This window comes from Oryzias latipes, chromosome 8 (assembly GCF_002234675.1).
Source record: "Oryzias latipes chromosome 8, ASM223467v1".
Taxonomy (NCBI): Eukaryota; Metazoa; Chordata; class Actinopteri; order Beloniformes; family Adrianichthyidae; genus Oryzias; species Oryzias latipes.
In genome coordinates this window covers 6,650,246-6,666,570 of record NC_019866.2, presented here as the reverse complement: position 1 = coordinate 6,666,570, position 16,325 = coordinate 6,650,246, and the positions used below count along the sequence as shown (strand labels likewise).

At 38.5% G+C, this 16,325-nt stretch overlaps 3 protein-coding genes across 6 annotated transcripts; 1 reads left to right on the top strand and 2 right to left on the bottom strand.

The window, feature by feature from the left end:
• The first annotated feature begins 1,255 nt into the window (after nt 1–1,255).
• On the top strand, nt 1,256–6,270 carry ramp2 (receptor activity modifying protein 2). Of its 4 annotated transcripts, XM_004071305.4 has the most exons (5): nt 1,257–1,388; nt 1,870–1,932; nt 3,780–3,806; nt 3,886–4,063; nt 4,742–6,270. In XM_004071305.4, exons 1-5 carry the CDS (start codon nt 1,304–1,306, stop codon nt 4,989–4,991), a joined length of 603 nt encoding a protein of 200 aa, XP_004071353.1. In that variant the 5' UTR covers nt 1,257–1,303; the 3' UTR covers nt 4,992–6,270. The 4 variants fall into 4 exon arrangements, with proteins under 4 accessions (XP_011476270.1, XP_004071353.1, XP_020560813.1 ...); XM_011477968.3 differs by lacking the exon at nt 1,870–1,932 and having other exon boundaries at nt 1,256–1,388; XM_020705154.2 differs by lacking the exons at nt 1,257–1,388; nt 1,870–1,932 and adding an exon at nt 1,945–2,467.
• A 5,678-nt stretch (nt 6,271–11,948) lies between these two features.
• LOC101165734 (DELTA-sagatoxin-Srs1a) lies at nt 11,949–13,668 on the bottom strand. Its single transcript, XM_004071304.4, has 3 exons — nt 13,453–13,668; nt 12,844–12,998; nt 11,949–12,765 (listed from the first exon to the last, which is right to left on the bottom strand). The coding sequence occupies exons 2-3, from the start codon at nt 12,942–12,944 to the stop codon at nt 12,309–12,311; spliced, it is 558 nt and encodes a 185-aa protein (XP_004071352.1). The 5' UTR covers nt 12,945–12,998; nt 13,453–13,668; the 3' UTR covers nt 11,949–12,308.
• A 419-nt stretch (nt 13,669–14,087) lies between these two features.
• LOC105354599 (bryoporin) lies at nt 14,088–16,066 on the bottom strand. The gene is made up of 3 exons (XM_020704958.2): nt 15,965–16,066; nt 15,545–15,650; nt 14,088–14,777 (listed from the first exon to the last, which is right to left on the bottom strand). The coding sequence occupies exons 2-3, from the start codon at nt 15,643–15,645 to the stop codon at nt 14,348–14,350; spliced, it is 531 nt and encodes a 176-aa protein (XP_020560617.1). The 5' UTR covers nt 15,646–15,650; nt 15,965–16,066; the 3' UTR covers nt 14,088–14,347.
• Between the last annotated feature and the right edge of the window lie 259 nt (nt 16,067–16,325).

The following is a 16,325-nucleotide window of genomic DNA, read 5'->3' as shown; positions in this document are numbered from 1 at the left end:
GGAGATAAAAGTTCATAAACGTCCGAATTTTGAGACAATACTTCTATGAGACACAAGATGGCACTCTTCTGCTGCCAGTCATGGAATAATTTTACTTTTCTAACTCCTCATGCATTAAGACAACAATTTTTAACATCACATAACACATTGTGTTTCTTTTCTCTGCTCTGAACTGTTACACCACACCCGCTTGGGGTATTATTTATGCTTTTGGTTTGTGAAAGTGGTCATATTTCAGTCAACAAAGCACGCTTGGCAATTTAGAAGCAGTGTAGGCCGTTGCTAGCAACATGCTGATAATGAACTGTCAAAAGACAACAAACTGAATTTAGGAAGTGAAGACATTATCAGTTTTTAAAACTTGTGATGTTGTTGATTTTTGAACTTTCTATTGCAACTGGTTTCTTCAGATTTGGAACAAGACATTTCTAGTATCTGGAGCAAAAACTTGGTGAGGAAAAGGTTTCTAAAGCAGCTGATAAAAACTACAACTAAAGCAATTTAAAAAATAAATTAAAGTTACCTTTTAAAGCAAATGAAATACAAGCCAAGAAAGTAAGTCAGATTTTCTTTTTTTACCTTTCTAAGGAGCACATTTAAAACACATGTTCTTTGTAGACAAATGCATGGATCTGAACTTTGCAAGGATTTCAAGAACTTGTTGCAGAAAAAAAATGAAATTTCCTACACTCAGTGAAGTGAAATGTGGAAACAATTTTGGCTTCTGCTGTCTGGATATTTTCCAAGCGCAGCAGCTGAGACAGAAGACTCATCCTTCAATGACGTAAGCAGGCTCTTCAGTTTCAAACAGGGTGTCCCTGCCACCTCTGTGTACCACAAGACCTCAACCTGACGTCAAAACATCCAGGGTGGGAAGAAAAGGGGTGCTTGTCACCATTCCAGATGATGTTCCATGGCGTGAAAGGAAATAGTACATTCTGTGCACAACACACATACATTGAGGATTTCTGTCTTTAAGGTAAAAAAATTTAGACCCTAAATCCTTCTGTACATTCAGTTCTTTTGTTTGGATGTTTTTTGGGACATTAATGTTAAAAAAAAAATCTTAAAATCTCAAGTTTCTCAGAAGATGCTTTTTAGTTCTTTTAAAACAAAAAAGAATGAAACATTTGTAAAGAGAAACTGATGGTGGTGTACAATGGGCTACAGCAGCTCCAACACTATCAGACTCCTTTTCACCATTTGGTGAATCCGCCCATACTAGGAAATGAGGGCTTCCTGTTGTTTTATAGAGCCTTCCTGCAGAAAGGTTGAGATACATTACCCTTACTCACCAGGGAAGATGAACACAGCGTTGTCAGACAAAATGACACTCACCAGATTCTCTCCTGTGCTTTCTGGGTGTTTCATAATACTTCTCATGTGTGGTAAGTAGATGATTTCTCTGACCCATGTCTTGCCTTTTCCTTAATTCTTAAACTTTTCTCTATAGATGAGCGCTTGAAACCCTTTTTTTAATTGAATATTTGTACAAAAGGTAGAAGAAAATGTTGTTTTTTGAGGGGTTCACTTTGATGCAAATTAAATATGAAAAAAGAAGACACCTTTTTATGATTCCTGATGGAATTACAGACACTAAAAATGTCATTACAACTGTTAATATTTTTGTTGAGGTGGAAAAAGGTTTTTTAGAAATGTTTGTCTTAGGTGTTTTTTCTTTGTGTGCTTGGAGACAAAGAAAGGATGCAGTGAATTTTTGGACTTCCTTAACCTTTTCTAGTTTTACACCATGTGTTAACCCCTCAAACTAAACTATTATTGAGAGTTTAGTTCACTTTGAGTGTTGTTAGATGACTCTGTAGAATATTTTCTTATAATTGCTCATATTCTCATTGTTTTTTTCTGAAGGACACAGAACTGTGCTTTGTCTGCCTAACGACGATGCAGGGCTGCAACCCAACGTAACAGCAAGTGAGGTTTTTTATTCCAAGACAGCAGAAGCAATAATTTCCTTTTTCTTTAATATTCTTGAACAGAAATTGTGCAAATCAGAGAGTGTCAAACTTTTTTAGCACCTGAAACTGAGTGCTTCATGTACTGGTACCTATAAAAATAATGATCTAAGTAAAATTCTGTCAAAATCTTTAATAAACAGTTTAAATGAATGAATAAAATTTAATTAGAATTTAGTCCGCCAACGATTATATAAATATGTCCACGGAGGAATTGCTTTGGATCCCTTTTTTCCCAAACATTTGTTTGGCCTGGAACAGACCAACCTGTACACGGAGTCTACAGATGGTGTTTTCTGCCAAGACATCTCTTTGTTTTTATCATGAGAAGCCAAGACAAACTCTGGAGGAGGTCTTTACGAAACAGGGGGTCAACAGCAGTCGACAGGAGGCCCACAATGGCTGGGGGTTAGAGGTTAACCAAAACCTTTCTTATAAACAGCCCCCCACCTGGCTCAACGTCCCGAATTTGTTCGTCATTTACCCCACGCAAGGTCTGTGGTCTGTGCATGAACTCCAAGTTGTGAAACAACTGAAACTTTGCAGCGGGCCCCTTTCCCTGGTCCTCATCCTGTGCCTTCCTCTTTCTCTGACTGTCCCCCCCACCCTTCTCCTGCCAACTCCCCCCATCTCGCAGCCCCTCCCACGAAAAGACACATTTCCTGATGTCATTACTAAATCATAATGCAGCTCAGCAAACAGATGTTGTGAGCCCCGACAAGTAGGTCCCGCGACCAAATTTACAAGCTGGTAGTGAGAAAACACGAAGCAAAGGATTTATTTCCGGCGACTTAATGAAACAGATTCTCATGTGCCGCTTTTTTAAAGTGATGACAGCTAGAAACTGCTTTCCCCGACAGATGTACCACCCCCCTATAAGTTCCCAGTGACTTTAAGCAAGCGTTCCCACATATTGGGGAGACACAAACTCTTTCTTTGTAAGCATGCGTGTGTAAAAGAGGTTGGCTTTTTAAACAGCTGGCCACTCCTGACTAACAGCTTGCTTGGTGAAATTAACCTAAATATGAAATCGTGGGCTGCCTGCACAGCACACCCTGCAGTCATGATTACATCCACCCAAAACGCTAAGCCCTAAATGTTTACTTATGTTTCCTATTTGGCAGAGGCAGCCCAAAAGGCAAATAAATCACATGCTGTGCGCTGGCCAGGCCTTCGACTGTGAGAAACTGAGACTAAAAAGCAGAACAAGAGTTAAAGAGTAAAGGGTTTTCAGATGTGCGTCCAGCCCCAGCTTGGGTGTGCTCCTTTTATTTAGGAGAATGGAGAGGACAATCTTTGTTGCCTCCACCCCTTTCAAAAAGGAGGAAAGACTTGAAGTAACGTGCGCTGGAGAAAGACGAGCTGCTGACAAGGTGCAGGGCCATCAGACAGATCCTTAAGGAACATCTGGTAGCAGCGGGTAACATTGTTTGGACATCTGGTGACCGAAGACAACACTGCGCCCTTTCCTTCCTGTTTTGTATCCTGGTATGCCTTGCTTAAGAAGTCTGAAAGGTTTAGATAGTCATCTGGGGGAAGCGCACCTTTACTTGTTTTTTCTGACATGAAGGGAGCACTTGCTTTCATTGGGGTATTCCTCTCCTTTCTCTCTGGTGAGTGTGTGGTCTGCCGCCTGCAGATGCAAATTCCTGCCTTGGTGAAGAAAAGAATTCATGAGCTGCAACAGGCAAAAGGCCATCTGCTCATTTAGCTGTGTGTTAGTTTGGCAGAGCTGAGGTTGATGTTTTATGGAATCATGCTGGAAGTAGTAATACTGAAAATGTACTTTTGTTTCCACTCCCACAGCAACTGCAGCAACAGGCGAGCCGATTGGTAGGTGGAATTATTTGCATTCTTTCTACGATTTCCGAAATTATTCCGTTTTTTGTTCTTAATTTCGGTTTTATTCCAGCGACTTGTGGAAGCGGGCCGTATTGTGAATCTCTTTGCAGCATTTGTGAGGATATTTTCTCTGGGCCAAGCGTGGAGTGCCTTTCTGCACTCTTTCACCATTTTTGTATGCCCAAGTTTAACAATGCAATGGATTTATTAAACACAACTGACTGGTGTGTTTGGGGAAACGTGAACAGGTGAGTTTTTCTATATTTGTAATTAATTTTCAAAATTGAAACAAAAATGTTTTCCTCAAAAAATGTTTTCCTCAAAATTAGGGGTGTGACGATTAATCTACTTAATTGAATCGATTTCTGTTCCTGCCATCTAATTAGATTGATCTGTCTGAGGCAGGTTTTTAATTAAATCAATCTATATCATTAAAAAATACGTTCTAAATGAAATAAAATGATTATATTCATATGGTAGGTCTATTTTACTATGACATGAAAACTACCAAGTGCATCACAACGGACAACACACGTGATGGCAGCAAAAAATGATCAATCCATCATTACAGTCTAATGTGTGGAAACACTTGGAATTTGCAATTTTGAATTTACATTTTGTTGACTTGTTTGATTGTACACATATTTAATTTACGCTTGATTATCTTGCAAAAAATACAAAGACTCAGGAAAACTTCACATGCACTGGTCAGTATCTCTCTAAGTCACACTGTTTGAATTTTTGGCTAAAAATGTCCCATATCGATTTTAGATCGGTGAATCAAATTGGATCGTTCGAAATGAATAAATAGGAATCGTGTGGGAAACCCCAAATCTTGATATTAATCCAATCACTGTGAAAATGAACCGCCATACCCCGACTCAAAATGCAATATTCATTGGTTTCTGTTTTTTCTGACTCACCAGTTTGTACAGCAACTTAAGCATTTGCACAGAAGAGATATCTGACTGCCTTCAGATCCCATGGCCCAACCCACTGGTGGAACAGATATTTGTGGATATTCACTCCACGTATTTCAAGGAGTGTCCCACAGAGGAGTTCAGTGACCCACCACCAGCAACCGTCTTTGCCCTGGTCATCACTCCCATCTGCCTGATCCCCATCATGGTCAGCTTGGTGGTGCTCAAGACCAAAAATGGTGACGGGAGCTCCTGATTGACCAGAATGTCCTTCCTGCTTTTCCCAGTATCTCTACCAACACATAAACTATCAGAGCAGCTTTTAATCTTTGCACCTCACAACTCACCTGCACAAGAACCAGAGGAGAAGAAGATCATTTAGAATCTTCTTATAGACTCACGTGAACTACATTTCCCATACTATACTGTATCACATTTACTGTATCTAAAGTTTTAAGATAAAGACTGTGACTAGTTTTTAACCACTCAAGTGAACTTTTGATTATTTACTGAACCACTTTGCACTTGGTGTTCAGAAAACGGAGCTACATTTATACTGGAACGAATGTAATCAGGATTTTTGAAGACTAAAGCTGCGTGGCTTGCTAATGAAATAGATGGGATATCTACATGAAGTCTTTATGTATTCTCGTTGATCGCTCTAATTAGCTTTCAGCTGACAATTGTGAATCCTGTTTTGAGACAATCTTTGAAAATGAAAGGCTGAGAGATTCCTAGTTGAGTCATCTTGTCTAGGACATTTGGAGTCAAAGGTTACTGTTGACACATCATGTTGAGATGTGATTGATGAGGTCCTGATATTGTGTGTCCTCTCTTTTTGTAATAGAGTATGCTGATTTTTCTTGATGAGACAAAACACTGAAAGTCTGTGTGCAACCGTGAAATGCACTGAGTAATACTGACAAAAGTTTGATCTTTTGCTTGCATCATGATGGGTGTAGATTGTTTAGTTTTGAATGACGACAAGCTGTTAGCTTTCAGAAGTGGAACAAGAGCTGTATTTATGTGTAGTGTTGTAACTTTGTTATTTGGGAAACACCAGTGATATTTCTGAACACTGAGAGATTATAGTGCATTATATCTGTTCTTACTCTTATGTAATTTCCACCTTATTTTAAACAATTAAATATCAATTTTTGCCTTGCTGTTTTTTTCTTTTTTGGATAAATGGCTGCTCAAACTACTATTACTGCATCCTTTTTTTTTTTTTTTTTTTTTTAATAAAAAGGCAGAGAGAAAGTTGTCTTTCACCATAAGCTTCTCATCTTTTTAAGTGTTGAATTGAAACTATTCAAACCCTTTCCTGTTGGGTGTTAAGAGGAACTGGGACAGATGGCTTTTGTCTTTGCTTAAAGTGTTTCTCAGCATCTGAAGTGTACAAGTGCTATAGTGAAAGAAGTCTATACAGCAGATATGTATCCCACCCTGATCTGGCACGCATGACTTTGTACCGGTTGCCCTTTTCTATTGTTGAGTGTGTGAGTGAAATGGATAAAGCGTCTTTAGTGATCTTAGTCATTTTCTTTTTTATTCTTTTTTGCCTCATTTGATTTGTTCCTCCTTATTGTGACAAAAACCTCACCATATCTGATGAATGCATAGAAAAGATTCAGTGTCAATAATCAGTGATGATTCTGGTATGTATACTTGCTTATTTAAATGCAGTTGAATTTTACTTTATATACAAAATCAATTTCTTCAAGTATTTTTTTTAGGTTATGTGCCTGATGCGGTGAAAACCTTTGCAACAGAAGCATATCTTCAGTTTTTATAAGGTAAAAGCAAAACAAATACAAAAATCATAACATTGCTGTATGAATGCATTCAATTTCACATGTGTTTTGTTTAACAACGTATTAGACGTTTTTAATACTTACTAAAAGAGGATTTCATGTTTAGTCACCAAAATCAGCAGAATCCATGACATAGATGCACATGTTCTCGAGAGCCTTAATGCAAGCAGTACTTTTGGCCACCTAGTGGTCAAATGTAGAACTACAACACTGTTCTTTAATGAGAAGCGTGGCAAAACTACAACAAAAAATACTGCCTCATCTGTAAACATTGTTTATTGTAAAAATAAAAATAAAGTTGACACCAAAAAATTCAACAATTACCATATTCTGATTTATAGCTTTTAATGTTTGTTAGTCTGTAGCCAGAAGCTTTTTCTACAACACTGATTGGAATGGAGATCCTTTCTGCTCACAGCTAAAACCAATCACAAGGAATCTCAGAAAATGAGTAAAAAATGTTATTTTTTCCCCCCTGGGGGTTAATAAAGTATTGTTTGTTTTGAATTAAACATTAATGAAGTCATCTAAAATAAAAAACTAGGCACGTATTTCTTTCTATTCAAAGGAAATTGTTTTGATTTCAGATTGTCTAATTCTGTTTCATGATAGTAGTAGGTTTAGGGGCCGTCATCTGGACTTAAAGTTCTAAAGTTAAAAAACGTTTCACCTCTTATCCAAAAGGCTTTGTCAATTCTGATAAATGAAACAAAAAACAATTCTGTTTTATGATTATTTTAAAAGCACAATTTGCAAAGATACATGGAGATAGTTAAAGTTTTGGGCATATCGGAAAAAAAGAAGTTTTCCATCTATCCTCCGAGCTGTGTCATAGCACAGAGACATACACAGTGAGATGCCTTAACTTACAACAGCCAACATTTAGAAATATGGTCCCACAGACCAAAGTGTCACGACTCATCAAAGACACTGAAGCAAACCGACCTGTTGCTTCTCGGCTTTTGTCGTTTGTTTTCGTACACAAACCTCCTAAATTCAGGGATTTGGGAAAACAAAGTAAATTTCACAGTTCAAAGAATTTTGCAGTTACTTCACAAACACTTCTTTTAACAAATTGAAAAAAAAGGGCAGAGAAACACCCTCAAATCTCTGCAACAGCAAGTTTAAAAAGCATTTCCAGTCAGTGGGAGGTGGTAGGTTTGGGCGTGAAGGATGTGCTGCCCTCGATGTTTGACCGATGCGCGGGATATCTGGCTGAGTGGTTGGAAAGATGGCAGGTAAGGGCATCTTTGCATCAGCTGCTGCTGGTTTTGCCAGACTTTGCAGCCTAGTAGGGATCCATGAGAAAAGATGCTGTCCATAGAAGGACAAAAAGTTATTGATGTGTCATTGACAGTTGATTGATATTTGCTTTGCTTTTTTTGTACCTTTGTTTGCTTGTATCAATTAGCACTCAGTATTAATTCCCCAGTTAATTTCTAGCTGCATGTACATGCTGGAGGTGTGCCAGAATTGATGAAAATGGAAAGACCCCACCCACTGATGCGAGTCATTCAACGTGACATGAGTAATTATTTTGCTGTGTTGGAGCCAGGCAGCTGGCACTGCTGCTTCAGAGCTGACCATTCAGCTGGCTGACACCACTCTGGCAGCACAGGACTCCACATCCAAGTAGGTTTGACGCAAGAACTGTTGCCCGGTCACTCTGAATGAACTCAAAAGAGACACAGAGAAGCAGCAAAGGCTGTTTCACTGCACATCAAGCCAACACATTTTTCATTTCTCCAGGTTGGATGGCCCAGGAAAGCACCAAGCTGAAGGTCAACTCTGTTGGTGCAGCAGCAGGACAATTAAAAAGAACATGAGGAAAATAACTGCCTGATTGACAGTTGGAGCTATAACAGCCTCACGGAACTAAAAAACAACAACAAAAAAACTGTTTCAGAAGTTGTAAAAACAGCTTTTTTTCAGCCTTGAAGAGCAAAAAAAGCAAGTGCTAAAAAATAAAAAACATATCTCATGTTTTTTGGGCTGATATTGCAAAGCTATCAGATGACAGCCTTTGCACCCAGTAAACAAGCATTTATTTGGATTGTGAGGACACTACAAACCTTTTTAAACATTAAAAACTTTGTCGATTTAGAAGGGTTTACCTTTGAAAAGTGCAAATAAGATTTCAGCCAGTGGCACTATGTTTGCATGAAAGCACAGCTTAACCCTTGTGCTATCCTAGGCACTTTAACATTGGGAGTTGGGTCATCTAGACCCACTAGACAGTGCGCTGAACCTTTTTTCTTCAATGATTTGTGATCGTCACATGGTGTCCATGGATTACATGAAATCTTTCCACCTTAACCACCTTTGTCATGGTAGGAATAACACGTCAATGTAAGGGTGGGCTCATCTAAGATAGCACAAGGGTTAAACTGAGATTTTTTTCTTCTTGTTTATTGCATTTCATCTAAAAAAAAAAAATGACAACCCCGTTCTCTTAAACTGATACTAATGGCCTTTGTATCATGTTGTTGTCCCTTTTTGTTTAGTTTAGGATAGAATATAACATTTCAAATTTTTGATTTCATTACATAGAATTTAATTTTTTTTAAATCCAGATGTTTTTGGTTCAACTGTAAATGATCTATTGTTACTCGATACACATTTGTGTCAGTCTGCAGCCAGAGAGGTTCCGAAATAACAAATTTAGAAGTGAAGCGATTCTCACAGCTTGCCAAGATCAACGTGACCTGTTTGAATCAGCCAAACAAACTGTGAAATATGCCCGGTGTAATATTTCAACAAGAAAAATAAACAAAAAAGCTTAGCCCAGATATCTTTTCATTGTAAGTGTATTTTTTGTTGGTTTTAAGATTAAGGTGAAATTAGCTAAGATGGAGACAACCCTGTTGTCAGCTTGACTCTTGTCAGGTCAAAAGTAGGATGAAGTTGATCAAAGTCCCTCTAAATGTTTCAGACATGTTTGTAGTTGAAATGATGAGGCGAGGAGAAAGTAGGGGTAACTACATTAAAATTGTTAAACGTGGTCATCTGTTCTCCCTAAAATCATACTCACAAATGTGCAATCATTTTATTTTTTAAATATGCTGCACAAAACATATATACTTTTAAATCAAACTGTGTTTTTTTGTTTTGTTTTTTGCACAGCTGTGATTTTGACAAAAATGGCCGCCCCTAGATGGCATTCTTGCACAGCAAACTGAGTTGTAGAGACTCAAAATGTGGTCCTTTTGTCAAAGTGTTACACAGAGAAATAACAGCTGCTGATTAGTCAATTATTGCTGTTATATAGGCCCTTTAAAAAACACTCATTCAATTTTTATAACAAAAATTATATTCAAGTTTGAACACATTCAGTTTTACTAAACTTGCAGCTCTATCCCAAGTTACATTTATTGAAAAAAAAAACCAGAAAAAACATCCAGTCAACCTAAAATTACATCAAATTATCTTTATTTGTGAAAGGTTAAACGGTTTGAAAAGCCTGCACCAATGTAAACAAATTCTATTTTTTCATTTCCGTAGCAGCAATTTTTCACTGTGTTAAATATTAATGAGGTTAAATATGAATGAGGTAAGGGGTATGAATGATATTTCTGGGTTCGTTTGATTTTAAAAAGTTTATTTATTAGCTATTTTCTCTTTCTTATCAATGCACTTTTGCCTGCAATTGAATTGAACCCATAATGGTCTTTTTTGTCCTCAGCTGACTGCTGCCTCCTGAATACAGGAATTTAAACTTTAATGTTGCAGCTGCTTTTCTAAACTTTTCATTTAAATGAGTCGGTTCATTTCTTTTTAAAGAAAAAGCACGTTAGTTTGGCAGCATTTGATGTGTGTTGTCGTCCACAATTGCAGAACACAAATGCTCATTTTCACCTGCTCAGGAATATATATTTTTCTGATAACTCTCTTTTTTAGCTGCTTAGAATACAACAGACAAAATCCTGCTTGGTTTTTTGAATGGGTTTCCTCTCTAATCACCAAAGGAAAAAACAGAATTTCTGTGAGCAGGCTGTCAGAGCAGGCATTGGTGCGGCTGCACAACGATGTGCAACAAAAGCAATGGAAACATGTGCATACCGGTCGTGGAAATGCATACAACTACACAAATGCATGATGTGAACAGTTTCACACAAACATGAACCTGCAAAGTGACGGAAAGCAAAGATGTGACGGGAACGTCTTAAAGGTATCTTCTCTTTACAGGTTTTTACAAACAAAACTTTTATTGTACTCAGCTGTTTACTCTGAACTGTGTGCCATTACTCCAATGTGTCGTTCAACAAAACATCAGGGATTGAGCCCAAACAGATCTACTTTATGCTTCTGTAATATGTATAATGTGAAGGCAAGCAAAACCTTTGATCTGAGTGTCTTTTGTGCCTGGAGCAGTTAATGCTGCAAAAGCAGTAAAAAGCTGATATTAAATCTCATAGGCCACAATTGCTACAATACCAATCCAAATGACAGTATTTAGATTTAAAAAAAATGGTGGAACTTTATATTTTTACACTCAATGTTTATTAAGAAAAAAGGTTTTTGCATATTTTGACATGAATCCCTGTATTTTTTTACAAGGTCGGTGACGGCACACTCACACAACATTCAAACAAAATGAAATAGATGTCAAATTTGACTTTTTTTCATTAAATAAAATTAAAGTTTGTGATATTTTCATTGTTATATATGTATGATTGTTATTTTAATAATGTTTTTAAGTCTCAAAGGCAGAACCCAGGTGATTTTTTTTTTTGTGACAAAGATTTTTTAATAAGACAGTCAGGTTGTCAGGCTCAAAGTGAAGCTGGGGATTTAACTTTTTAGCCACAGCTTAAGCCTTAGTCACATGCATCCGTACGGGGGTTAACCTTTGGAGGGTCATAAAGGGGAGCAGCCGCAACTTAAAAACCCACTCCGATCATAATAAAAGCGTTCCCAGCAGTCTTTTAATTATGATTATGTCGTTTAGCCAACATTATAGTATCTGTAGAGCGGTGGTGCTTCGTTATAAATTTGGCTCTAAATTGTGGGTGGGACTGTTGGCGATAAGTAACCCCACCCCCTTTTCTTACTCATTGCTAAGAGTTTTCTGTTTTTTCACTATACTGCTAGCTTGAGCGGTCTACTTGACATTTTATGTGTCAAGAGGGTAGGCAAACCTGAGCACAGGTTTGCCCATTTTTCGCCCGCTGACAGCTTGTGACTAAAGCTATAGAATCAGCAAACATCAGTGTTTAGATCACCTTTTAAAAATATATGTACATAAAAATATGGACATGGTAAAATGTCAGTATGTCAAAGAAGGTGACTTGCAACATTGTTCACGTAGGCAAACACAAAAGTGCCATTTTTTTTTATTCTAAAGTTCAGTCTGTATTTTTTTTAAAGCTGTCTTCAGCCAATCAACAGTCAGACACAAGTAGGTTTAGCAGAGTAGTTTATTTCAGTCCTCAGACTGCAATGTCAAGGTAAGTTAGGACAGGCGTTTTGTGTGTTTCATTAAGCTGTTTGCCCTCATCCTTGGTTGAGGCATGCTTTGATTTCCATTTCCAAAGACGCCAGTTTAAGGTGAAATGCTATTGAAATACATGGGAGGCTTTGGCTTTGGCTCCAAAGAAGGGTTGGCTCTGCCAGGATTTAAACACAAGCTCAACTTTGGTCTGAGCCAGATTTCACGAAGGGTAAAACTCAGACATTTAGTCACCAGTCAGCAACAACACAGCTGTAAAATAATGCAACATGTTAGAAAATCTTCTGCTAGTTAAAATGAGAAGGCGGTTTTAAACCACCTGCTGACCAATGAGGGGGAAAAACTTGTCCCACACCTCTACTTTCATAATGGCATTGCCCATGGGACACATGGTGGCCTTGATGTCAAGATAGTCGCCCACATAATTGATCCCGGAACCAGTGGCTTCTGCCCTGATAAAGCCATGCTCACGCTCCTTCTTCTCGTAGTACATCTGTTTAAACAAATCTTTGTCACAGTTGCGCCCCTTCTTGTGGATGCCCACAGCAAACCAGTTTTTGTACAAGTTGTAATCCCAGGGAACTGAGAACATGATGGCCAGAGTTTCAACGTGGTCCTTCTGCGTCCTCTCGAAAAGGTCGTAGGTGAGGACGCCGACGCTTCCAGTTGCGGTGCCGCTGGACTTGGTGAAAGTGCAAACCTCTGTCTTCAGAGGGCCCACGCTGGGCTGAGGGGGGTTGTACGAGAACCCATGTTCAAAGTGAACCCTAAAGAATAAACGAGAGCATTTATTCCACAACTTGTACAAAAAAATGACTCGATTCAGGGAATCCAACGATCCTTACTTGGGGTTTAAGAGGCAGTAATTGTTGGTGAGATTTGTGATTTCAACTATCACACTTCTGCTGCTGTTCACGTCAGCTGCTATTGCTTCAGCAGACTCCATTGTCAGCAGAGGTGCTTTAAAGACCAAGATGTTTCAGATGTGGACCGGCAGAATCTAAGAAGGAAAGGTGGGACAAGTCTTTTTCTTCCTTGAAGCACCGTGAGGGTCAAGAGAATGCGCCTGATTATGATATGGAACACATAGCTGACATCTGTTCTGCTGCAAAACTCGGCTGACAGTCCACTGACCTTGAAAGGCACTCATCAACTACAGCTAATTACGGACGAGGCATTTCACAGGCTAATGAAATTTCAAAACAGTTGTGAACAATCAGAGTATGGCGGCGGTCTCATAAGACGCAGCCAAACTTCAATTACAGCTCTAAGTACCAAGCAATAATGAAGAAACTGCAAGCATAAAAGAAAATGATCTTCCCTTTTATTAACAAACCAAGAGATAAATCAAACAAATGTCTCATCTGACTCTTACTCTGTAAATAGACAAGAGCAAAGGAGGCATCCCTGTACTGTCTCTAATAAACGTTCCTGCACTGTTCTCGGTGACTTACCTGCTCAGATGCTCCAAGTGTGCATGCGGGAGAAGTTACCTGGGCTAGAAGTTAATCTATTTATCGTTTTTTTTCACAAGGACGGGACAATTACCCTCCCACTCGCCGCATTGCCACATTTAAACCTGGCACACCCTCTTTCCATACAGCTTTGAAAGCCATGGCTTAGACTAAAAGATGACTAGCACTGCAGATCATAACGATGGCATTCCCCTCTTTAATCAGACACACCCATGTGAGGGAAAGATATGAACAATTTCCTGCTATGATACACCGAAGGTCCATAGTGGTGCCACCGCCCCGTCTGGTCGACTATAGCTGTTGGCAAAAATGGAGAGCTTTCGGAAAATCACGCGTCTGTGGCGTTGTGCAACAAAGATGAAGCAATCACTGCATGCCAAGACAAAAATTTTTTTTTCCACTGTTAAACCTTTTTTCTCAAATTTCCCACAATCAAGTAAGAAAGTGAGGAACTGGATTGTAAATGTGCCGATTATAAAAACATCTCTGCCCATGTTCCATCTGCTCCCACTGATTAGAATTGCATGGATCCCAATAAGAGATTAAAAAATAATTACTGTTCATAAGTATTAATGAAAGAATATAGAGTGAAAATAATCCACCAGAAGCACTGAGTCTGAATGCTTTATTACCATAATCAAAGAGAAGGGAGTGTACACTGTATGTGAGCCCAAGATATAAGGTAATGAGGAATCAATGAGCTGGTTGTCAGATATTGATATCTTTTAGTGGACACAAAATAAAAATGACAGCAAAATCAGTCTTCATCTCCATAAAGCTTGTTTTTATTCGTGTTATTTTTTTAAGAAAACAGCATTGGTCAGATACAATGAAGTTTATTCACTCTTTGAATTCAGAAACAACAAACAGCATCTTAATGATGCATTTTATCATAGATCTCCACTTTAACGATGGCTTTGCCGACTGCAGACATGGTCGCTCTCAAATCAACAGATGTCGCTCGATGCTCCAGGCCACACCCGTTTTCATCAGAACGGGCGAAGTTGCCCAGATCTTTCCCATCGTACATCTGCTCGTACAGATGTTTGTCGCAGGCAGTGGAGGGATCCACCACACCCACAGCCAGCCGGTTCTTGTACAGGTTATAGTCGAAAGGCACAGAGAACATGATGGCCATGCGTTGTGAGCAAACTCGACTCTGCATATGGAGCAAGTCGTAGGTCAGCAGGCCGACCGCGCCCGTGGCAGTGTGGTCATCCTTGGTGAAGGAGCAAACTTCTGTCATCGTGGTTCGAATCGTCGGCTGGGGTGGATGGTAACAGAAACCACTACTCATGTAGACCCTAAGAGAGGATAGAAATAAAACAAACAGATCATGATAATCCCACTTATACGAATGGAAAAAACCCAACACACATCTCACTAAGTTTTTAGGAGTTTGTCAGTGTACTTTCTGAGAGTGGCGCTTTCTGGGGTGAAACAGCTTATGCTGATGGATGGAGTTTGACTGGAGGTACCACTGTGAACTTCTAAGTAACAGTGAGTGTACCTGCATGCAATGTGCAATGAGGCAGTGCATGTCACCGTATGATGGATAAGTGGATGTTCTCAGCGGTGTAATGCCACACATGAAACCACTCATCCAAAGTATGTCCTGTCCTGCCAAACTCAGATAAATGTGGAGGCTTGACACAAATTACAGCAGGCAGCAGCAACTTTTAATGGTTCTGTTGTTTGTCTTTTTTTAGTCACACGAGATCCTCACTCTTCTTTGGAAATTCGAAACTGAAGGTCTGACATTGTATTGCATTACACAAAAAACTAAAACTTTACTAAACCATGACTATAATCAGTAGTTTTTTGTTAATTTCAGACATCAAAGATATTAATATTATTTTATTGTAATGATATAATAAAACGAATCAAGTCAGCTGCACTGATTACTAGCAGCACCTTGTAATAAAAATTATGTTAAAACAAAAAATACTTTATTGATCATTCTGGGATAAAATAACAAAAGAATAAAGAGGTGTTAAAGTTGATCTAAATTGTCACTTTAATGTAATCAATTTCACAAGTTGTAAACTTGCAGAAGCATTCACAGACTTACTTGGGGTTGATGAGGCAGTGGCTGCTGCCATTGGTAATTTCTATGGTGCAATTTCTGTTGGTGGTCAGAGTGGCTGACACAGCCTCTGCAGTTTCTGGCATCTTGACTGCAAGAAAAGTGCAAGTAAAGCCTCTCAGGTTATATATATGTCTAATATATATATATATATATATATATATATATATATATATATATATATATATATATATATATATATATATATATATATACACACACAGAGAAAGAGAGAAGAGAGAGAGAGAGAGAATGCTGGACTGAGATTTTAAATGTTTTACACGTAGACGTGTATTATAATTGGAAGTAGAAGAGGTGAATCTGTCAAAGCTACATCATTTTGGGTATGATGATAAATTATGTCCTTACTGTATATCTGGGCAGAAAAAGTAGAGTGAAATTTACCTTTTGTAGACCAGTCTGGTGTCCAACAGCAACGTCAAATTCTTTCTCAGATCTTGCAGGAAGGTGGAGAGAATCTCCGTTTTTGCTTGTAGCACCTCCCTGATACTTGATCCAACACAAACAGGCGTGGCCATAAACTATTAGTAACAACTCAATATGGATGTTCAAAGTAGAAGTTTGAACATTCAGAAAATGATCTGCATGATGATATTCATCAATTCATTATACAGTGTCCATGAAAAAGTGGTCTGGTCTGTATTTGTTAGCTAATATTAACATTGCTCTTCTGTGAAGGGTGTTTGTGTAAAGCCATGGTACGTTTCTGATAGTATTGTAAAATTCTGTCTTTGTTTGCAAGTCT

Excerpts from the sequence above, each read along its gene's own strand:
- LOC105354599 (XM_020704958.2), bottom strand. The coding sequence starts at position 15,645 with ATGCCAGAAACTGCAGAGGCTGTGTCAGCCACTCTGACCACCAACAGA. Across the intron at positions 14,778-15,544 it reads CACTGCCTCATCAACCCCAA|GGTCTACATGAGTAGTGGTT; the intron begins GTAAGTCTGTGA and ends ATCCTCTCTTAG.
- LOC101165734 (XM_004071304.4), bottom strand. The coding sequence starts at position 12,944 with ATGGAGTCTGCTGAAGCAATAGCAGCTGACGTGAACAGCAGCAGAAGT. Across the intron at positions 12,766-12,843 it reads TACTGCCTCTTAAACCCCAA|GGTTCACTTTGAACATGGGT; the intron begins GTAAGGATCGTT and ends TTTATTCTTTAG.
- ramp2 (XM_020705154.2), top strand. The coding sequence starts at position 2,173 with ATGTCCACGGAGGAATTGCTTTGGATCCCTTTTTTCCCAAACATTTGT. Across the intron at positions 2,468-3,779 it reads CGTCATTTACCCCACGCAAG|CAACTGCAGCAACAGGCGAG; the intron begins GTCTGTGGTCTG and ends CCACTCCCACAG. Across the intron at positions 4,064-4,741 it reads GTTTGGGGAAACGTGAACAG|TTTGTACAGCAACTTAAGCA; the intron begins GTGAGTTTTTCT and ends CTGACTCACCAG.